Source organism: Varanus komodoensis, unplaced genomic scaffold, assembly GCF_004798865.1.
Source record: "Varanus komodoensis strain SLA01 unplaced genomic scaffold, ASM479886v1 scaffold6_4, whole genome shotgun sequence".
In the NCBI taxonomy this organism is placed as follows: domain Eukaryota; kingdom Metazoa; phylum Chordata; class Lepidosauria; order Squamata; family Varanidae; genus Varanus; species Varanus komodoensis.
In genome coordinates this window covers 3,147,793-3,171,655 of record NW_025336347.1, presented here as the reverse complement: position 1 = coordinate 3,171,655, position 23,863 = coordinate 3,147,793, and the positions used below count along the sequence as shown (strand labels likewise).

The following is a 23,863-nucleotide window of genomic DNA, read 5'->3' as shown; positions in this document are numbered from 1 at the left end:
GTCTTCTGTTTGTGTTTCAGTAACTTGCAGAACTGCATAGCAGTACTTGCGGTGATTCTATTATGGAATGAGAAAATGACTTCTAGGTTGGTGTTTAATGTTCAATATGTACCTGACTTGCTTAACTGCCTCTCATAAAAGAGATGTGAGATAGAAGAATGGGATGATTCTTTTGGTTTGTAAATATTTTTGTCCATGTGATTTTCAAAATATTTTGAAGCAGCAATACATTCCAGGAAGAAAGGGATGCAGTTATGGACAAGAACCAGAAGACAAACGGATGCAGGTACCCCTGAGGCAGGATAATCTGGCAGGATAGACAGCCAGGTAGGGCACAGGAGCTGAAACACAGTTAGCAGGAAAACCTGTATTGCTGAGGTAACATGGCATGGCAGGATACACAGAAAGATGTAGGAAAGAAACAGCAAACAGGGAGGCCAGTGTCGCCAGGCCAAGTTCGAGAGGGAAGAGCTTGCTCTTAAATAGCTCTTCTCCAGGGCTCCCAACTTATCAGGAGTTTTAGAGTACCAATGGAGCCTGGGACTGATCTTGTGAATATTGAAGTAGGCATTCTGGCTGTGATTACCAGATGGAGTCCAGAGGGGTCTAGATCCTGACACGATGCTGTGGAAGTCTTTACCAAGGGAGGCTAGGTTTGTCCCTTCTCTGCTGTCCCTCTGCTGACAGGCAAAGACCCCTTTATTTAGGATGGCCTGCACCACCTGTCTGTTTAGTTGGGTTCTGTTTTTCCAGCAAATATTATATTTTTTATATTTAGAAAGTGAGATGCAAATTAAATAGTTGATTGAATATCGCAAGTTCAGGCATAGGGAAAAGTCTTGGTCTGGTGCTTAAAATTTGGTGAGCTAGTGAGCAGTCATGAAGAGAGCAGTCCACAGTTGGAGTGCCACTGCAGAAAAGTTCCTTTCCCAGTCATCATCACTCAATCTCTGATGTTAAGCATACCTATAGAAGAGCACCTGATGAAGAACCTGGTATACTAGCAGGTTGATATATAAGTGGCAGCCCTTTAGGTCAGGGATAAACAACAAATGTGCCACCCATTTTCCAGTGCAGCCTCTGCAATTGAAATTCACTGTTGGGATGGCAGCATGAGTACAGCCCACAGTGGTATTTGGGTATTTATGGAAAGTGGCCTTGGCCACTGCAAAGTTACCTACTCCTACTTTAGTAACTTAGATTTATGCCCAGAAACACAGAAGAAACCAATAAATCTGCTGAAACTGGAAAGATGTGTTCTGACACCACTTCTAAATATATGTCTCTGCACTGCCCTGTTTAGTTTGCACCTTTATCTGGGAAATATACCCAGCTTTGTTCTTCTACAGATTCTTCCTCCAGCTTGGTTATCACAATCCCAGATTGTAAATCAGAACCCTTGCTTGAAGGCTACAACAATCCAACTGTGGCTGATAGGGAATATCACTCTCATTCAGCCTGCAATCAAATGGGAACCTTAGCAGAGTTGAGCTCTCAGGCTCTGAGCTCCCACAATTGGACTGGGCACTAAATCATCCACTCTAACTCAAAGGCAGGCTGTTGTTTTAAAGCTGGGGTACCCACTACAGTGCCTGGTCTTCACCTGACAAAAATGGACAGTGCACCACTCTCTGGGGCAGTAATATAAATGCAATTTTAGAAGTTAAGCCAGTTAACCTCTAAAACTTGTAAAACTCAAATGTGTGCCAGACTTGGAAATGCTTCAGACTGGTGCTTTGATAAATTCCTGTGAATGCCATTTACTTATTGCTAGCAATGAAAGATTTCTCCCCCGCTCCACCCTAGGCAGAAATGAAGATTCTTTATGGCTGGCATGTTGATTATAATTTCCAGTACTTAAATACCACCCTGAAGCGTGCCTTGAATTTTAGTCACAGCTGTCAATCTTTGCAAATCATTTTGATGTAAATTCAAAACATTCATTTCAAGAGAAAAAACACCTTGAAGCCTTAGCCCCTGTTGCATGCTTCTGTTAGTCTTTTTTTGGTTTTGATTTATAGAATTATAAAAATGCAGGGAGAATGGACAGTGAAATGCCTGATTTATTTTACTATTATTTATTTGATTTCTTTGCTGCTCTTTAATCTAAAAGGATTCCAAGGTAGCATACGTTGAATAAATTTTGCATTGCAGCTGCTTCCAGCACCAGCACCAGGGCCCTGTCCAGGTGTACTTGTGTATGGAAATCTCAGTGGCCTCACTTAGCAATGGTGAAGGGGTGGAGAGGTTCTTGCCATTGGTCCACTGTGGCTTGGCAAATGCCCTGCCATGCTGTTTCTTGAACGTTATTGTTCCATCAGTAACCAAAACCTAGTTACACATAAATTTTTGATTAGATAGTTAGGGCTGTTCTCATCACCTCTCATGTGGCATTTCCTTAGCTACTGGCTGTTGGATAGAAGGGAAGTATGTTAATAAGTTATGTTAATAATAATAAGTTTCAGTGCATTAATGGGAAAAGAATGCATACAGTTTAAAGATGTGAAGAATTGATGTGTAGAATGGGATAAATGTGTAAAAAGTACACATGGATGTTCCTGTGAACAGAAAAAAAAAACAAAACTTGTAAGCTGTACAGACATGACTCAGAACAAGAATGAAGAGAGAATTTACAGAAATGTAATGAGCTTGAGTTTTAATGTTTTGTACATCTATACTGGGTAGTCGGTTGGTTGCATGCGGCTTACTCCAGCTTCACCCCAATGGAGAACTAAGGTCTTCTCTTTGTCCAAGGGCAGAGAGAGAGGATCAAGTGATCAAGGACCAAAAAGATGGACCAAAAAAGGACATAAAAGAGGCATGTAAAAGTTTTAAATAAATAAGGATTAAGGACCAAAAAATGGCATAGATTCCAGTGGGATCTCAGCATCCTGGTGACTGAAAGACGCATTTGGATGATACTGATTATCTGAACCCATTACAGCTGGATGCTCTTTGTCTTGGGCTACCATTGAAGGAAGCACTGGGAAGCTTCACTTGGTGCTAAATATGGCATCTAGGCTGCTAATTTGTGCAGTGTTAGTATCTCAACATCTCATTTCAATATTGAAAGATTTGCAGTTACCAGTTGCTTTTCAGGCTCACTTCTAAGTAGTGTTTTAACTTTTGAAAGCTACATGACTTAGAACTGGTTGTCTAAGGGACCATCAGCCTTTCCAGGATGCCACCTGATATTAAGATCTGCAGGTGAGGCCTTTTTAAGGATACATTTCTTATAGAGCTCTCTTTGACACGTGAAATTCTGTCTCCTGTGTCACTCCCACGTTTTGGAATGCTTCCGCCGCAGAGCTGTGAACAGTCCACACTCTTCCTTGCTTTTAGAAAGGATGTCAAAACCCACCTTCAGTGCGTGTTTTAAATTGGTTCAATAGTTGTGTTGTTGCTTAGTTCAGTAATCACCTGTTGTGTTTAATGTATTATTCTTTAATGATTAAGCTTGAACACATCCTTAGTGTCTCTGGCAGGAAAACCAGCATAAATAAACAAATACTGATACAGACTTGCATGGTCACTTCATAGTTTCAATGTAGTGCCACTTAAACCTGGTGATTTCAGAGGGTTTAAAAATTTATTAACTTTCATAGCCTATGTATTTTTATTACAGCTGAGAAACTTCTGTATACTAGAAGCTATTGATTTGATAGGAGATCTGCTAGCTATGCTGGAGATCTGCTAGCTGTGCTCTGATACTTCTGTGGGTTACTGTTCAAAAGTAATCTTTTTATGTGCTGAATTTGTGAAGCTCTTTTGTAACCAAAGGCTTCTAAGAGTTTCCATTCTCATTTTACTTGAACTCTTTCTGACTTGAGTTTAGGGTAGTAACTGTGTGATTTAGTTCATATACTTAAATGTCTGTGTGCCAGGATCATGGTAACTTATTTAACCCTACGACCTGTCTGTTACTGAGATTTGCTCCTGAAGTATTCAGTGCAAAATGGAATAGGCCCGTTCTAATAGAATGGGCCCAATTTGTTTTCTTCATTCACTGTGTCTTGGGCATTCATGAGAAATCGTGAAATAAGTTTTCTCCCTTAACACAATTTATTTCAGTACATGCCCTCAGAATGGTTTGCAATTATTCAAAACAACATAACACATAGTAACAATATATCCATAATAATTACAAAGATACATGGCAAATAAGCAAAAAATACAATTCAACACTTTTAATCCTATACTAAAAGAATGGTAGGATGTAAATACCTGTATATACCATTGTATTAACTGGTGCATTACTTAATGACAGCCTAAAGTTTTATTTCTGTATAATTGCAAAGAGGCACTTGGAACAGCTGCTCTATTTTTTTTTTTTTTGCCTTTCTGACAGCTAGAAGTTCTAATGGTTACTTGGAGCACTCAATTTTGAAAGAGCTTGATTTAATTTTTGCATTATCAGTTGCTTAGCAACTGATGAGGAGAAAATTAGGTGTGCTGAATTCTGAAATAGTCTCTCTTTCCTCTTCTTTCCTCCACTCCCATCAGTTGTATCCCATCGAGGTTTCCCAAGTTGTTAGTGTAAATAGCATGGTAAAATGTACTTTATTTAAAAACATCATCACTACTGAATCTTTGCATGCCTTTGCTTCAAGCCACAAGAGCAATGTGAAATGACGTGCAGTGGCTGGCAATCTACAGTCTACAAACAACCCGTAGAAGTCACCATCTGCTTTGTTACTTAACTTGTATTCTTTTCTCCTCTGTGTTGCTTGGCTGCATGATGGTTAAATGAGTGAGCCAGCCCTTGTGCTGAAAAAGCAGAGTAAAGGCAAAATTGTAGGGTAAAAATAGATGTCCACTAGACTGGAGCACAGCTGTTTTTTCTCTTCCCACCTGAAAAGCTTGCCAGAGGAGATACTTTTATTCCAAATCCTCTGAATGGAGATTGATAGCAATCCTTTGGTGAAAGGCAAAATGTACTCAGACTGCACCCATTGTGAGACATGAGGAAGAGATAGGAAAAAATAAATTGATTATAGGTGAAACCCACCATTTGATAGTAAAGTTTATTGAACAAAACAAACATCTCCTCTTTCAGCCCACTGAGTTTTCTCTTTCGGCATGTCAGGGTTTAGACAATATCCGTTTATCAGTTTCTATGTCTGTTGAATACATTGCTTATGTGCCCTTATTCCAGTGCTTGAGAGGGCAGCCATGCTACTAGCTAGATTTCACTGTGTTGGCCATAAGCTGTAACAAGAAAAGTCAGATGAAAGGGATCCTATTTAAACAATTAAAATCCAATCCATTATGGAACAGAAGTATAAACAGCAGCTTGTAAATGTACCTATCCATTCACTCATAAGGAAGAATGCTTTAAAAAAAAACTTGCATTGTGATTGCATTCAAGTCATAAGACATTTGCCATTGTTTCACAACTAGCAAGGCAAAAGTATCCACAGCTTGAGCCAAGCCACCTCATTGTTTTCATCAACCAGGAGAAATACTAATGTTCTTAGTCTTTCAATAGCTTAATTAGAAACTGCTTATTTCGTTTTATGACACAACTGAATAGAACTTATAATGGGAAATATATTTTTACTTCCCCCCCACAAGTACAGTGCTGTGAGTGAATGGATGTATTTCTATATTTTCCATCCAATGGCCAAAGCAGACATGGGTTTAAACATGGGCTTTAAATTCTGGTGTTAGCATAGGGCTCTCAGTTAGAATTGAGACCCGTATATGGGGACTAAAGGGGCTTTAACATCAACTCTCTGCTATGGGGCTTATCCTCATGCTTCCAGTTAATAGTGTGTAATGTGCCTTAACTGATCTCTTGCAGATGCAGGATTAGAACCACAGTGGTTCTAATGTAACTCACCTACACTCATGCTAGGTTCCCAGTCTGGATTGGGCAACCTACATTTTCACTAGAGTTTTTAAAAAGATGTAGTTATTTGAATCATGGAATTACAGAATAGCAGAGTTGGAAGGGGCCAGAAGACTACCAGGTCCAAACCCCAGTTCAGTGCAGGACACCAAGTTAAACCATCCCTCTCCCATGTCTGTCCAGTTACATCTACAATGACTAGTGTGGGAGAGCCCACAACTTCTCCCCAGTTTGAAAAGGTGCCATTGATGAGCACTCTTTGAATCCAGTTCTGTAGCTGACTGTAGATCCACCTTGTAGTTGTTTCCATCTAGCCCACTTTCACTTAGTTTGCTAATCAGGGTATCATGGGCTACTTTGTCAAAAGCTTTGCTAAAGTCAAGATGTCCACAGCATTCCCACAGTCCATCATGGAGGTTACACAATCAAAAACAGAAGTCAGATTAGTGAGGCAGGGTTTATTCTTGAAAAGTCCATGTTGACTTCTAGTAATCACTGCCTTGTTTTCAAGGTGTTGGAGACTGACTGCTTTATTCTGACTCCAGAATTTTCCAAGGGATTGATGTTGAACTGGCTGGATCCTTTTTTCCCTTTCTTGAAGATAGGGACAGCATTAGCCTTTCTCCAGTCATTTGGCACTTCCCCTGTCTTCCATGACTTCTCGAAGATATAGACAGTAGTTATGAGAATTGCTCCACCAGTTCCTTTATGATCCTAGGATGGAGTTTATTAGGCCCTGGAGATTTGAACTCCTTCAACCCAATTAGATGATCCTTGGCCATTTGCCTATCAATCTTGGACTGTCATCCTGCTCCTTCAGCTTGTACTTCATCAGGAAGGTCATAGATCTTCTGGGAGCACTTCTGCCTTTTTTTCTCTGTCATCTGTTCTCCTTTTGCCATCCACATTGAGTATCTCTCTCTCATTTTGAAGAAGGCTTTTTTATTGCTATCCTCAATTCATTCCTAGCTTTAGCTTTTGTGACATCATGCCTGCAATTCTGTGCTGCTTGCCTATATTCTTCCCTTTTAGCCTTGTCTTCCTTCTATTTCCTATACATGTCCCTTTTTATTTTCAGATCATCTCTAATCTTTTTGTGAAGCCATATGGGCTTCTTTTATTGTCTTCTACCCTTTTTCCTTGTTTGAATTGTCTGTAATTGTGCCTTTTGAATTTCCTTTAAAAAAAATCTCATTCATCTTGGACTCTTTTTCTCACTAGCCATGGGACTTTATAATTGGCTTTCTTGAAATCCAGGGTACATGTTTGGCTACATTTGGCTTTTGCTTTCTTTGGAATCAAGAATTCAAAGGGTTAGGATTAGGGTCTGCTATGTCTTTAATGTCTGTGTTGGCCTCAAGAGCTCTTTTAAGAATGAATTTCAGTAACCTTATTGAATAGACTTTCACAAATACTGGACTTTTAATCCTGCATATTATGGTTCTTATATAAAATGTATCTTTGAGTTTCAGTTGAAGCCCCAGTGTAGTGATCAATATGCAGTTTAAATGTATATTGGCATTTAAACTGTTAAGAGGGTAAACCTTGGGTTCTTTGGAAGGAAAAAAAGCAGAATATGAATATAATGAATGAAAGAACCAATTCTGAAAAGCTTCCATATTATTGGTGCCCTGTGTTTGTTAGCCCTGAACATAAAACACTGACCATAGAATCAATCTATCTTGATTGGTTTAACCAAGCAGCTAATGATGTTTCTTCTCTGTACCAGAATTAGAAACCATTAAGCTTGGACAGGAATGTGTGTAAGAGAGAATTTTCAGTTAAATGCCACCACTTGGTGGAGTTTCTCAGTAAAAAGAATGTCCATGAGAACTTGCAATCAATGAATCCTCCCCTGGACGTAGCAGCATCACCTTTTCACTGCTCTCTTTCACTTTGCAGTAGCTGCTCTTTCTCAGCAGGGGCTCTCAATTTTTGCCTTGTGGGTTATTTTAGTGGTGGGTTACCTGGGGTAATGGAAAAGGCTGTGACTGTGGGGGCTCCAGGAAACCTGCTGCTCAATAGCTGCAAGGTAGCAGGGGCGGGGAGAATATAATGCAGGACCAATCAGCTGATTAGCTGTGGTGGGAAACAAATCCAAGACACAAAGAGCAGCATGATTGGATAGGTACAGTGGTGCATTTCTTTGGAGCTGGAATGGAAATAGAATGCACAGGTAGGTGATTGCACAAGATGCACCTGGGCTGAGAGAGTTTGCAGCCCTGAACAGAGCAAAGCCCTCCTGCTGTCAGGAGGAAGAGATCCATCCCAAACGGAGGACAGGTGAACCTGTTGGAATTCTAGCCTGATGACTTTGTGGCCAACTGGTAAGTCCTGCCTTGGATAAGGAGGTATATGGAGAGGAATAGGGAGGTATTTTAGGGACGCTTAAAATGGTATCTGACAAAATTCAGTGCCTCCCACAACTGAGAAAAGCCTCCTAAATGCCTGGAACCAAAGTGTGGCACACTTGAATGTTGATGATCATTGGGATATATTAGGATATAGTGTGAGAATGTGATGTTGTCCTTATCATGAAAAATTGATACCTTTCTGTTCCCAAAGCCAGATGGGCAAAATTTGTCTTCATTTAAAACTTGAAACAGAAAATCACATTTGCTTTGTTTTCCAATATTTTCCTTCAAAACTTCTTCAATTTTAAAATGAGCGTACAGTATTAAGAGTAATAGCATATATAATCATGGCTAAAACAATCTCATTGTTATATCTTGTTGCAGACTGCCTTTTTAAATTATGTCCTATGAATCGCTACTCTGCACAGAAGCAGTTTTGGAAAGCTGCTAAACCAGGAGCCAACAGCACAACTGATGCAGTGTTGCTCAACAAACTACATGTGAGTATGAGCAATAAGTTTGAGCTACATTTTATGACATTTCCAGATTTCAACAGTAAGGTTTGCTTTCTTGTTGGCTATGTGGTGTGTGTTTGAGAAATCCTTGAGGTAAAAACAACAAAAATGGGCCGACCTACCTGATGGTTGTGGGGAAGTAGCATGCAAGACAAACGGAAGCCATTATGGTAACTCCACTTGCATGCAGAAAGCACATACAAAGGGATCAGAGACTGTACGTTTGCCCACGACAGCAAGAAATATGTGCATAACTCAGAAAATGGAAGCTGTTGTTACCTTGCACAGCAAAACCACAGCGGTGTAGCAGTTCAAATATTGGACTAGATCCTGGATTGTAGTCCCAACTCAGACATGAAGCTCCCTAGGTAACTTTGAGCCAGTCAGACACTCGCAGCCTAACTTACTTCGCAGGAGTGTCATGAGAATACACTGGAGATGTAACCCACCTTGGGTTCCTTGCAAGAGGAAGAGGCTGGATATAAGATGATTATGTAAAAATTCATAACTGAGACAGAAGTATTTTTTAACACGTGGATAATTTTAATGTTATTCCATTAAACATAATTCCTTTTAAAGAAAACATGAGAAATCTGAGTTTCCACTTTGCCCTAATTCTGTTCATTTCAAATGTAACCATGGAATGATACAAAGTTCAGTGAGAGCTGAAGTCTGAGAGTAAATCCCACTGAACTCAATGTGATTTACTTTGAGTAGAAATGAATAGAATCAAACATTTAACATTCAGACTGTAAGTTAATTTTTAATTTACTATAGTGCATTCAAAATCTACTTCTGGTATAGAAACACTTTATGGTTGAAATAATCTTGAATTTATAACTTAACAGCCATTCTTTCTAGCTAGAAGAAAGCAAATGCTTTCTGGACTATGCATTACGCTTTTTTATTTTCTGGGAAAGGAATGAGTCAGAGTTAATCCAAAGAACTAGCAATGTGTATAATTGTGTATTAACTCTTAATTTATGCTTGGGAAATAACTACTAATGGCTTGACCTTGTTAGAGGGCAGTTTCACATATTTTTAAAAAATCCTTCACTGAGTGTCAACAGTAACCACACCAGATAAGAAATTGTATTTTTAAAAAGTAAATTCATGGCTACCTACCATTTCTTAGAGCATGTTTTGAAAGTGAAAGAAGTTTCCAAAGTAGTTTGATACAGGCCAGTTTGTTCAAAGAAAACAAACATTTGGAAATGCAGTGGGCAAGCCTAAGCAGGTCTTTGGATCTCAGCCCATGTTTAACCATGCTGGACAAGTGACAGATCTTTGCCATGCCCAAGGTTTTTTAGCAGTAGGCCACGGGTCATCTGCCACTGAGACCTGTGTGTACAGACAGACACAGAACCACCAGAGTTGGTTGTGTGTGTGCATCTGGGAATATGGGGAGCTTTATTTGGTTGAACTGAAATGCACAGAATATTAAAAAGTATATTTAATAAAAATAATATTTTATTGCATATTAATATTTAATAAAAGGTGGTGGAATAAAATATTGATGAGAAAATAATATGGATTGGTAAGTGCTGGGAAGCATACCACTCTGCATCAAGACAAAGGCAAAAGAATTATTAAAGACTAACATGTTTAGAAAGCAACCATATGGCTGTTAGACATTGTTTGGGGCAACCATAGAATAATTTGGATTCCCAAATCCAAGGCTGGGACAGAGCTCTGAAGTCAGAGTGAGGAAGCCATGCTCTGATCACCTTCCTGTCCTTGGAGTGGTGAGGAAAGAACCATGCCAATGCCCTTGTTGAGGCTGAAAATTGAACTAAGAGAGGAGGTGAAGGGAGTGTTTGGGAAATGGAGAAGAGACCTAAGGTAACCTGATGACTTTTCAGTGTGCTTCCCTCCCTCTGAAATGCCTCACTTAGATGGCTGAAATTGTAGTCTAGCTGAAATGTCGGGGTGGAAATTGTGTGCACCGCTCCTCCCAACTTGTGCTGGATGCTGAAGCCCCTGAATTAATAGACTGATGAGCATCAGGGGTGCAATCTGTCGGACTGCACTCCCATTGTGTTATGTGATCGGGGATGCATAGACCATGAAAGCGAATGCCATAGCCAACGTGCCAGTGTTTAACAATGGCCTTTCTGGAAAAGCGAGATTCCTGAGACGTGCTGTGGTGCATTTTGGTTAGACCAGTTTCAGAAAATTCCCAGTAAAGTCCTTGTGTAACTTAAAAGCAGTTTCCTGTCTTACTACTTCTGTGTCATGTGGCTTGGAGTAATGGTTAAGGAAATGTTAAACTCCAATGTTAATCACTTGCATTTTTGGCTTGTGTGTCTACTGATGGAATTCAGGATCTTCTGTTGTAGATCAACCAATGCTAAGGGTCAGGTTATTTTAAGCTAATGCCATTTAAGGGATTTAGGAATCTGGGACGCTTGAGTTTTTGACCAGCATCAAAAATCAATGCTTTTCTTGAAAAGCTGACATCTAGCGGGCATTTCATGCAATGCTTGGTTTAATTGTTCTGCAGGGGAGAGAGGCATTACTCCAAACCTTATCATTCATTCTGTGTGTGTGTCCGTGCGCGCACATGTGTGTGTAAGCCTTTATATAATTTTCTGTAATCATTTTTAATAGCTGGACAGGGTTCAACAAGAGTTACTAAATATAAGAAATAATTGCAGTTGTCCTCATAAAGTAGGGGCAAAGGAGAAATAATAGTATTGGAGTCTATAACATCTGTATATCTTGATTATTTGGGGACATGTTGATATGTATTGCGCATATGTTTAGTTCCTACATATATTGTAATATTATAAGTTTTAGTGGACTTTCGGGTTTGTAACTGTTGCTTTAAGAGAATAGAATACTTTTGCTGCAGACCTACCTATTTAACTTGTTCTCATGCTTATAAGTACTATTTATAGAAACTGTAATTCATGAAATCTTATGTTAATGCATTACAATGTCTGAATAACTGAGGGCACTAACCAAAGGATGCCTGTAGTCCTCTAAACTCAGAGTATTATGTGCATCCTGTGCATAGCAGAAGCAATGCAAAGGCAAAGATTGCCTCTAAATCCCTCTTGTTCTACAAAGCCAACTGTCTAACTGCAGTGCTGTGCAGAGGGAAGGAAGGAGAATGAGGCACAAGTACGATAACTCATGTCTTGGTAACACTGGCTACTCTATACCTCTTAGAACATCCCATAATCTGCCTTCTCCAAGATTTGTCTAATGACCTCAGAGAAACAGCCAGCACGGTTCTTTCTTTTGACTTTAAGGGTGGATCTGCACAGCAGAGGTCAAAATGTTTCTCCATTCTTGGAGCTGAGACTCTAAAAACCTTATGTGCCTCTTACTCAGTCTAGGGGCACAGGATTGCTCTGCCCAGCAGTTAACCTGCTGCACATCATTTGCCGCCTTTTTCAGCTGGTGTCCGTTTGTGAGGAAATGATTCCTAAAATAGTTGCAAAGATTTAGGACTAATGCACAATTATGCGCAGCAGTTTTATTCATAATGTCAGGTTTTAGATACCTGTACATCCATTCAATTTAATAATGCTTGGAGGAGGGTTGAACAAAAATGTTTTGATTTATAAATAAACTAATTGTTTTGTTTTTAAATAAAGCCTTTGGATTTTTTAGCTATGGGTGCTGCCTTACCCATAATCTACAATATGGAATTTATATTAAACTCTATGTCTTTTACTGCCCCCTTTCTCTCTCTTAATTTGTCTATTTGATTTTTTCCAACTTTCCTCTTCTCTCTTTCACTCCACTTCTCTTTTCCTATATATTAACTCCCCCCCCCCCCCAATTCTATAACACCACAGGAAAGAGAGAAAAGGATACTGGCACCTCTAGTGGTTCTTTAGTTAGGTTGGAGTGAAAACATTTTTGTGATATTTGGTTTAAAATAAGCTGAAATGGAAGCAAACAGAATACAATCAATGTTAGGTTATGTTCCAGCATACAGACATTCTGTGTATCTGGTTTCTTTTGCATATCTTTTAAAAAACAATTTCCAAGTCCTTGGGGAATATATAAAAGATTTGAATAATGAGATTGCTGTGTTGAGCAGACTCCTAAAGAGTGAAGCAGAATCAAAACTGATTCTGATTCCAAGTTTGATTCCAGATCAACAAACCAAGGTACTTTTTCATGTAGCATATAATTAATTGATAGAATTTATTACAACAAAATAGAATGAAGGTTGCCAGCTTAGAAAGCTTTAAAATAGGTTAGAGAAATTCATTAAATGTTTGTTAGGAGCTATTACCCAATAGCTGTTATTCACAGACAAAACTTTCTTATGTGCAGGCACATACCTTCAGTTAGCAGATGCTTGTGTGTATATGTGCAAACAAGGGCATAGAAAAGTTTCCGAGAGCCATCTGGCTGGTTCTTGTTAAAGGCAGAACAACCCACAGATAAGACCTACAGCAAAATGTTGCAGTATATCCACACCCTGAAACAGGATTGCTTCTATCCAGAGTGCTTCTGTCCAGCTACTAATCAGCCATGTTCTTCACCAGGATACTATAAGGCATAGTTAGAGGTTTATATATACCAGTTGACTCACTGCCAGAACCCTGCTTCTCCGTTTCCTGTTTTGCTTGTCCAGGCACTATTCAGCCTTCCATGGCTCCTGAAAACAGCATCCTAGCTGGCCTATTTTGATTGTATGCCTTGGAAAATAAATACAGCATTCCAACTTCTGTGTGCCTATGGAGTGTGGGGTCTGAGCTTGTGCAAACTACAGCCGTCTTGTGGTGTTGGCTTGTTTCACTTCCAAATAGATAGGCATTTGACCAGCTGAGTTTGCTGGTGGTATATACAAGTGGAAACTAGACTGCCGCAGTGCCCCTCTACCCACTGGCAAGAAGAGCACTCTTGTTCAGGACTTCATCCAGCCTTGTTCTAGAAGGGTTGGAAGATGCATTTGTTTGGGTTTTCTTTTGTTTGTTTACTTGTGTTGCATCCTCAGTCTCATAGCTCCTATAAGCTTTCCATTCTTTGAGCAGGGTAGTCGCAATATCTATTCTTTTTTGGGGGTGTGGGAGTGGGAGGGTGGTGAGCATTTTCTGAACATTCAGTGTTCCAACTACTTTCAGCCATGAGCTGTATCAGTAAACTCAGAGCTCCCTGTTTCTTTGAATCTTTCCACCAGCTCTTGTTCTTTTATTTATTATTATTTATTAGGGGAACTTCTATGCCGCCGCATTCGCCGAAGCCTCGGGGCGGCTCACAACCTTTTCTCTGCTGCTGCCCAACAATAACCTGATTTTGTGATCACAGCAAGCCATCACTGTTTATTGAAATCAGGTGCAATTTGCATAATCCTGACCTGGGTGTGGTTTGTTTTGTTGTCTGAACCTAGGTGGGTTAGCTTCTTGGACAGGGAAACAATATTTCAATAGCCCTACGGCAGACCATGAAAGGCTGTTTCCTCCACCTACAAGACTGGGTTTGGACATACACATGGTGATTATGGAAATCAGACCCTGTACTTGCCTATTATTTTCTAGGATTTAAATAAGCCATGCTAGTTTATTTTTACAGTGTGAACTAGATCCCTGTATCCTTCTTGAAAGTGTTAACACTTAAAGATACCCCAAAATAATTTTAAATAAATTGGTACTTATATTCCCTTGCCATTGGTCTTCTGTAAACACTCCGATTCTTTTCAGATTTTTTTTTGTTTTTTTAAAACATTGTTTCAATTTTTAAGTTTCTATACATCTGCTTAATTCCAGAGATTCCTACATATTTAAGAATCATTACCCATTTGTAGCTTTCCTGCAAAATAGAAATAAAATGTTGGGGGTGGTATTTTTTTTTAATAACATTTATATTGGAACACTGTGGACCAAACTATACATGACACTGTAATGTCAGTGTCTGTAGATACAGACCTTCCTGATTCTACTATAGTTCATTTATGGTATTTTGTCTGGTATTCTATTGCTTTTGAAGTTAATAGCTGCTTTACCCACTCTCCCATCCTTACCCTGATATTCTTGCTTTTTTGAAGGAAAGCATTTTTTCACACATTTTCTTTCTTGTTGCTTATCAGCACATGCTTTTTTCTTTTTCTTTTTTTAACATTAGCATGCTGCAGATTTGGAGAAGAAGCAAAATGAGACAGAAAATAAGAAGCTGCTTGGTACGGTTATCCAATATGGCAATGTTATCCAGGTATGTGGTGTCTGTGTTCAAGATGTTGCAAGGTTCTAAGCATCCCAAAGCTAGAGCTGTTGAGTGATCTGGACTAGTTTCTTTGGATTCATTTTCACCTTTTTTAATTAGAAAATTGATATCTAATAAGAGAAATTAAAGGTACATGCACAGCTTGTTCAGTTAACTTAAAAAGGTCATGCTTTTGTGATATGAGCAACCTTAAGAGGCTCAAAGGTTATGCAAGGCACACAAATCTCTCCCTTTCCTTCCTCTGAATGCTCACCTATAGGGCTAGGATAGAGGAGGGAGGCCACCAGAGGTGTGTGCTTCCAAGAATCTGCCAAAGTGTCATTTTCTGCTAAGAGATGAGACTGGGAATAGCAGTTCTAGACTTGCCAGTGGGAGAGTGATGCTATTTTGTTCATATATTCCAGGGAGAAGTTATGCAAATAGTCTCTGTTATCTGACTGTAATTCCATGGTTTAGGAAAGAGGGTAATGTCCACCAAAACTTGTCTCTTTCCCCTGCCTCAAGGCACATGACTAGGTTTTGGCATGCATAAGTTTCAGGCTTTTTGTGACTCAACTGTTTGAATGCTTGAAGCATCCTTTCTGGCAAGTGGGAGAAATCAGTTCTGTGCACACACTTGCAAGGGTATTGAACCTGTTTTTACAGTACCTAAAGATCAGGCTATTTCCGCATGTTCACTCTTCAGGAGAATGAATGTCAGACATGCACTTTGTAGAATCCGTTACGTTGTAGGTTTAGCGGTTGCTGTTACGGACATAGCAAAGCTGACTGATACTCAGTAGATCATGTAACAATTTGGGCAATTTCTGTATGTCAGCATGGTGCTTTATCCAAAATGTGTTTCACAGTAAGCAGGCTGTGAGTATACTCATGAGGCTAATGTGCTACATTAGCTAGAATGGTGACTTTGAATGTGGGAACCCAAACTTAAGATCCCTGAAATATATAGGAAGTCAGACACCGCCTTTCAGTATAACATTCTTTCTAGGGGTGTGGCAAGGAAAAGTGCAATTGTAGCTATTAAAGGTTTGCACACTTACAATTCTGGCTATTTAATATTCTTGAAAGCAGCCAACGCCAACCTATTGCTCTTTTCCAGAAGTGCTCAACCACAATCCCTATCATCCTCCACCAGCTCAGTCAGTGGAGTTGTTGTCCAACATATCTGAGGGCACCAGATTGGGAAAGGCTACTTTGCAGCATCTTTCATGGAAGCTTTAAGTATATTGGTCTTCTACATACTTTGGCCTATTGTGAGCAAAGTTCCAGCAAGAATCATAGATAGTTACAAGCTCAACTTGTAACTTAACTCCACAAATAAAGAGTATCATGGGATACTAGTAAGTTGGCTTGATAATGTAAATGATCTCACGTTTCTCTGTGTGAAGAGTGCTGGAATTTCAACAGCATTAGGCACAGTCCTATGTTCATGTTGGCTGGAACATGCTGGGATTCTTTTTTTTCTGATACACATAGGAAAATATTTAGAAATGAAATGATCTTTAGAAATGAAATGATACTGGTTTTTGTTCATAGAAAAAATGTTTTAAAATCTTGCCTATGGTGACCTTCTTTTTTATTTGCTTTTAGCTTTTGCATTTAAAAAGCAACAAATACTTAACAGTAAATAAAAGACTTCCAGCTCTGCTAGAGAAGAATGCAATGAGGGTGACACTGGATGAAGCTGGCAATGAGGGCTCCTGGTTCTACATACAACCATTCTACAAACTGCGTTCCATAGGAGATAGTGTAAGTTTACAGGAGTGTCAGACAAAATGGTGTGTGTGATGCAGGCTTGCAAAGGTTTTCATCAGTAGCATACTTTCTGTAATTAATTAAGTGCACAGCAGTTGATACAGAGTACCAGTGTCTTTTTTGCTTGGACTACGGAGAGTGGGAGGTGAATCACTATGGAAACAGATGTTTTGGAAACAAGGAACATTTTTAAAGACTGGAACAGTAGCTGCTTTAATCTTCACTGATTTGAAATGGTTCTAAAAATACCAAGTCATTTTGTTAACTTAACAGTACATTAATATATTAAAGATATCTAGGTTTATAGTACTGTACTAACAAGAACTTTATCATGATCATGGGGTTATTAGGAATTTAATGGAAAGTTAAACTGATTTATGTTGAGCAGCATGCATGAAATTTTCAGATACAATAAATAACAACTTCAATATGCCTTGAGACTCTCTGAGGCCACTTACCATGATCAAGCAACCAACTCTGGCTTAAATAAGTCACAGTGGGTTGTTTAAATTTTTAGTGCAAGCTGATGCATGCCAGGTGTAAATGGTCCAATCACCTTCCTTTGTGCACCTTGCATCATTTGAACCAGGTGGCATAGGATGTTTGAGGGGGAAGCGACTCTCTAATAACCCAGCAACAGGTGATGGGTGACTTGTTTCTCCTTCCAACAAACAGTATAGCCCAGGTTCATGGAGCCCAGCAAGCTGCATAGCCCAAGCAGATAATTAGTCTAATGGCAGGCAATGACTGTTGAAAGTTTTGTGAGTGGGTAATCCATGGTTATTTGAACATTGTTTCCCCTCTAACAGGCCATGTCATTGGATTCAGATGACATGACAAGCTATACCCATATGAGTAATGAGTAATTAGGCTAACGGCCCCTAGCATGTGCTGGTATGCACCATGATTTAAATAAGCCATGGTAGCATATGTTTATTGTGTGAAGTAGCTCAGCTCCCTCCCCTGCCTTACTCACTTGCTCTCATCCCCCCAACACACACTCACACATGCTACTATGACTTATTTAAAGGTGGTTTTAAAGGTCCTTGAAGAATAATTATAAAGTGATACATTAATAAGAACTCCACTTCATCAGCCATCCATCTTCTGTAATCTCACAGATTCTCATCAGACAGTATTTGTTTTGTTTTCAAAATGTTATTTTAATTCTAAAAATTCTACACCTCTGTGTAACTAAGATTTGTTCAATTATGTGACCTGTTGCACAATGTTTCCCGTGCCTAAAAGAGTAGTTAGACTAATGGAAATCAGCATGTCCTGGCAATTTAACCAAACTGTGGTTACTTGTTTTGATCCTGTTAATCAGGTATTTCACGTCATTCTTTTTGCTGCAGTGGACAGATGTGCCTGCCCTCCACCACTGCCTCTCACCCACTCATGGAGGCGACAGTGGTGAGTGGAGAGTCTTGGAGGTCAGCAGGGATGAGTCCTTCTGAGTCCATGGGCCCATGGTGGCTTTCTGACACTGGGAATGCAGCAGTGAAAGGAGGAGCAAGTTCAGGGAGTTCCTATTAATAAGGCCCTGCTTGGGTGTGAGCTTCTGGCAGTTGCTGGCCCATGCTTATTCTTTATTCTTTATCAGTGATCACTCTGTGGAATAGGTTTTGCACCCCTGTGCATGCCTCAGCTCTGTGCAACAGCTCACCTACCTGCCAAATATGCAGCTCAGATCTTCACAGATGCTCAATTCTTTTCAGGGAGTATAAAGGCTAATTGAAGCCTTTAAATACCATCTGAATTCAAGAAGCTTCAGGCTTGATTGGGAACCTCCATGTGCATAAGTTCAAACCCAATAAGTGTTCTTGCAAAATGATGTTTTGAGACCATAAACCAGGCTCATGATCAATGAGACATCTACTGAGGCAAATAGCATGGTTTGGACAATTTAACAGTTTTAGACATTTTGTGGTTTATAAAGTAACTTTCATTCTGTTATGTGTGATCTGAAAAACTATTTTAGGTGCAATCCAGTGCCCTCCTTGCAGATACATGCAACCCTCTAAAGTGGAGGCATGAAGTAAGGTGCAGCAGCGGTCTTCTATGCTGCCATGGCCCCTCACACCAAGTATTTCATCTGGATGGCTATTTTTTGCCACCTGAATGAAGCACTGGGGAAGTGGAGGGAAGCATGCCAGGATGACAACAGGGTATGTCTGTCCCTGGCTCCTCCCCTCCCTGCTCCCTGGCATAGCCAATGGGAAGCAAGATTGAGCTCTTCGTCTCAAAAGTAAAATGGATTGAAAAATCTAACTTTGGTGACTTTCATAGCACCCTCAAAGTATAAATGCTGGTGAAGGGAGCCCTAAAAACAAGGCCTCCTGCACAATTCCGTGTCTTGTTAAATAGTGCATCTGAAATTTTACTTTTTCAGGTGGTCATAGGGGACAAAGTGGTTTTGAATCCTGTTAACGCCGGGCAGCCCCTGCATGCTAGTAGTCATCAGCTAGTGGACAATCCTGGTTGCAATGAGGTAAGTTAGAACACCCAACCCAGTGAAGAGCTATTGGCTTAAACATCCAGTTTTATATATGAGCTGAAGGGGATTCTTGGAAGCCACAGCTAAAGAGTATGAATAATATTTAAACAATTTATCTGTAGGAGAGTGCCTACTGCCAACAGCCAGCTCCTTATTCAGTGTTTCCAGTGGCACTCACTCTTAGGTAGGTGGGTACAGGTTTGCAGCCTTACTCTCATGTGAGTGTGTTCAGAATTACAGCCTCAACAAGGTTGTTGATCCGGGCCTTGTGGTCTAATTCCATACTTCTCACTTCAGGTACAAAGCTCCTACACCGTGATGGTGTAGATTAATGCTCCTACTCTCTTAAGCAGGAATAAGCAATCTGGTGCCTTCAAAGTATTTTGGACTAGAATTTCCATCAACCATAGTCAGCAAGGCTGGTGATCAAGGATTATGACATGTTTAGTCCAAAGCATCTAGGGGGCACCAGATTGCCTATGTCAGTTCTTAAATGTTGCTATGCCACGGAATTGAGCCGAGCAATTTCTTGCTGTCTAGCTAGAAATTAGGTTTTCCTGCCAGCCTTAATCATAGTTATCAAATCCTTGTTCAGAGAGTATCTTGATTCACATTAACTTAAATTAACATTATTGTTGACTTTGTTAATATTGTCCACATGTTTAATGTGCATTGTCTCCACCCTATTATTATTATTATTCCTATTGTGTCCTGTACTCAAAGCTCTCTGGGCAGTTCACAACAATTTCTCAAATATGCAAAAAGACCTATAATAAAAATATAGGTGCAAATACAATAAGGTGCAATATAAAATCTCAGTATGTAAATTTATATCAGTTTATATCTAATATGCAAACATGTAAAACAGTTTAAACATCTAATTTTTTAAAATAAAACTAAACCTAACTTAAACAACTTACCTAACCTATCATATCCCATTAATTGCCTGGGACTAGAGGGCAAAAGAAGAAGGGGACGGCAGAGAATGAGGTGGCTAGATGGGGTCACTGAAGCAGTTGGTGTGAGCTTGAATGGACTCCAAGGGATGGTGGAGGACAGGAAGGCCTGGAGGAGTGTTGTCCATGGGTTCACGATGGGTTGGACATGACTTCACGACTAACAACAACAAGAGGGTATTTGAAAGCTTATTAATTTATTTTTAATTATCTGTAAATTTTCTATGTTGCCCAATAGTGGAAGCACTGTTTGCAATAATTCAGAGGCATGTGAAGACGGGCCATTGCTTTGACTGCATGTTCCTAGTATAATAGATTGTGCACATTTCTTTTGCTGTAGGTGAACTCGGTGAACTGCAATACAAGCTGGAAAATAGTCCTCTTTATGAAATGGAGTGATAATAAGGATGATATCCTAAAAGGGGTAAATTGGACAGTGCATGTCATTAATAAGTTTCAATTTTTTTCCACAGGAATGTTGCATCTCCTACTGATTGGTCCTCTCATTACCTTTGCAGGGTGATGTAGTACGGTTGTTCCATGCAGAGCAGGAAAAGTTTCTGACTTGTGATGAGCACAGAAAAAAGCAGCATGTCTTTCTGAGAACCACTGGCAGACAGTCGGCTACCTCTGCAACTAGCTCAAAAGCTCTGTGGGAAGTTGAGGTACAGTTTGCAAAGAGATTGTTCAAATGGGTTTGTAGTAGGTGTTGGCTTTATTTAAACCTTGACAAAAAGGCCCGTCTGCCCAGAAGAGCTTTTTTCTGCCGTCCTGTATGAATAGATTTTTTTTCCTACCCAGAAACACCAACTAGATTTATAAGCAGGCATCAATATATTCTCAAGTACATGTTATTTATAAAAATAGGCTAGATTTGAACCAATTTTTAATCTAATCACTACTATTATGATTTTAAAAGAAACAACTGTTTCTGCTGTTTATTTTAGTGTATCTATCTAACATGGAACACATACATGGGTAAATTTTACTCTGATGTGGATATGTTTGCACCCAAATGGACAAATGAGGCCCTTTGGTTTGCATTTGTTTGTTTCACTTTTCTGACATGCTTTGTTAAAGAGTGGAGTGTTCATGACATGATTCGCTGCTGGGAAATGCTGGTGAATATTCAAGGAATGGATGTGCTTTCTGTTAAGCGTTTCCCCCCTTACATTTAATGTAACAATGACAACAGAAAACAATGTTTTTGCTTTTGTGAAATAGCATTGGTTGCAGAAATTTATCTTGATTGCTTTTAGAAATAGATTGGGTGCCTTCACATGCTTATCCACCTTGGTAATAAGCCATAGTGGATTGATTGTTATGTGAACACTCTCCAGTATGTCCAACAGACAATTACGAGGTGGACTTATAGGTGGGCTGTGGGTTGTTGCCCCACCCCATCCTACATTTTTCAGGAAACACAGTAGGAGGAACAAGTTGTCTCCACACTCCCCACTGTGCTCATGAGCTGTTTAGGGTTCAACCACAACTTTTCAACCCCTTTAAATTTCTTTTTTGTTCTGATTATAGAATTATCTTTCTAGAGGCTTCCCATGGTTGCCCAACATTTTAAAATAAAAATGATCACTCTTAATGTTTTGCATATATTTGTGAGCATTATTTTGTTGCTTTTTTACCTGCATTTGTGCAACTGCAGACAGATGTAACCAAAAGGGGGGGGGGGAACCACATACCCGCTGCCTTTGTGAGCAGTGCCCTGCATGGGTAGCTGCCAGAATTGGGTGGGTGATGTGCAGGCTCTCTGCTGTACATTGGCCATGTGAGGCTCCACATATGTGCACTGTCAACAGCAGTTGTTGCACAAACGTGGACAAAAAATTAAACTAGCAAATATTTACAAAAAGTAGGGTGGAAAATTTTAAAAATGCTTTGCAATATGGGTAGCTCATCCAAGGTGCAGCTGGGAATTGTAAAAGCCTGCTTGATGGCTGGTTTTTGTCATCTCAGGGAGAAATAACAATTCTCTGGTTTGCAGTCATGACAAGGAAAAGGGCAGAAAGCCAGTGCTACTTGAGCACTTCTGGGGTGGCAGGCAATGGCTGGTACTTTTGGTTACATTTGACAGCAAGGGTGTTTTGCAGTGGCAAGGTAGCTAATTCCCCATATCTACAATACATGAATTGCATTGCTGGTCAACTGCTCTCTCTGAGTGTGGCTATGAAGTTTCTTTTCTGCAAGTTCTGCTGCTTATTAAGTTTGCATCCCACACAGGGAAATTCACCATGACAAACATGTTTTATGTATCCATAACTTTTGGATGAAAATTTGGGAACTATGTTATCACTTTTTCTTCTGTCATCACTGTTTAAAGAGCATCCTTGTAGATAAGTGCTTTCTCTTTCTCCTATGTCTTACTTCTAGTCACTGTGTTGAAAACTCGTAACATCTCTTATTATGACTTTAAAGGTAGTGCAACATGACCCTTGTCGGGGTGGAGCAGGATATTGGAATAGCCTTTTTCGATTCAAGCATCTTGCTACTGGACACTATTTGGCAGCAGAGGTATGTATCACAAAAGGGGCTCCTGTGCACCATTTCCCTGTAGGCTTCCTACCTTATGCTTATTCAGCATGAACACTGGACAACAAAAATAAGAGTTGCAAATCACTGGAAAGATTTTGTGTTAGTTCAGACCATCATATATTATTAGCACTGGTGTTATTATGATAGGAGCTTGCAACAAACACTAAATTCTACAGATATTGCTGGGCTGCTGTAGGGTTTTGCACATGCACTCTTGCTGAAGTATTTTAAGGAATAAATACCCTGAAAATGGTTCTAAATCATTGTGATAACTTGAACAGGTTTTCATTCATTCTCTTTCTCACGCATACACACAAGACCATATCCCAAATGTATTTCCTAACATTAACTAACTTTTTAAAACAGCTGATCTAACATACTTTGTTGAATTTTTTGTTTCCCTCCCCAGCTTCATAGGTACATTAGTGCTTTTTGTTTTTTGGGTTTTTTTGGTGAGTAGACAGCATACTTTAGCTGTGATAGCACTTTATGCATTTCCATGTAGCATTTACTCTGCAGAATAAAATTTGCTGTGTACTGTGTTAAAGACTTGGGATGGAAAGGCTAGTGGTTGTTTTGACTTGCTTGTGATTCTCTTCCATCAGGTAAATCCTGACTATGTGGAAGATTACCAGGAATGCCAGTCTTCAGTAAGTACAGGCAAGAGTACCCTCCTGCCTCGAATCAAGGGCTGTTGACCAGTGTTCAGATTACGGGGGAAGATGTAGGGAGAATCTGATTGAAATCCACAAGTTCCATCCACCCCCATGCTGAACTGTAGCCATATTATGCCCTGTATGTTTCTAAAGAGAGTCTGTAAGAGGCCAGCACAAACAGTAAGGGCAGCATACTTGCTTTGGCCCTCCCCCCTGTAATTTGTACACTGGTATAAACACAGACCCTGATATGATCTTGATTGGCAAGCATGTGGACAAATCAAAACTTAGCCATCTTAATGAAAGCCACCTTAATTGATGAAAGATTTAATGTTATGCTTTCTAATACTACATTTGCCTATATAGATAACCAGGTAGTGGTCATATGCATTTATCTAGGTAAATGCATTTGCTTTCCTTCTGCCCATTGTAAATCACATTTTGCTTGTTTGCATGCTACAAATCCATCTAGTTCCACCCTCCATATACACAAGGACACGCACATGTAGAAACTGGAGGAACTTTTTCCTCTTGTATAAGAAACAT

The 23,863-nt window shown here is 39.7% G+C and overlaps 1 protein-coding gene across 1 annotated transcript in view; it reads left to right on the top strand.

Moving 5' to 3' along the window:
* ITPR1 (inositol 1,4,5-trisphosphate receptor type 1) overlaps positions 1 to 23,863 on the top strand; it is a 267,869-nt gene that overhangs the window by 74,868 nt on the left and 169,138 nt on the right. Inside the window, exons 4-11 of the mRNA XM_044451697.1 lie at positions 8,590 to 8,705; positions 14,808 to 14,894; positions 16,497 to 16,655; positions 19,054 to 19,152; positions 20,455 to 20,538; positions 20,633 to 20,779; positions 22,545 to 22,640; positions 23,267 to 23,311. Of these exons, the coding sequence (XP_044307632.1) occupies positions 8,590 to 8,705; positions 14,808 to 14,894; positions 16,497 to 16,655; positions 19,054 to 19,152; positions 20,455 to 20,538; positions 20,633 to 20,779; positions 22,545 to 22,640; positions 23,267 to 23,311 (833 nt within the window). The remainder of the gene's footprint in view (positions 1 to 8,589; positions 8,706 to 14,807; positions 14,895 to 16,496; positions 16,656 to 19,053; positions 19,153 to 20,454; positions 20,539 to 20,632; positions 20,780 to 22,544; positions 22,641 to 23,266; positions 23,312 to 23,863) is intronic.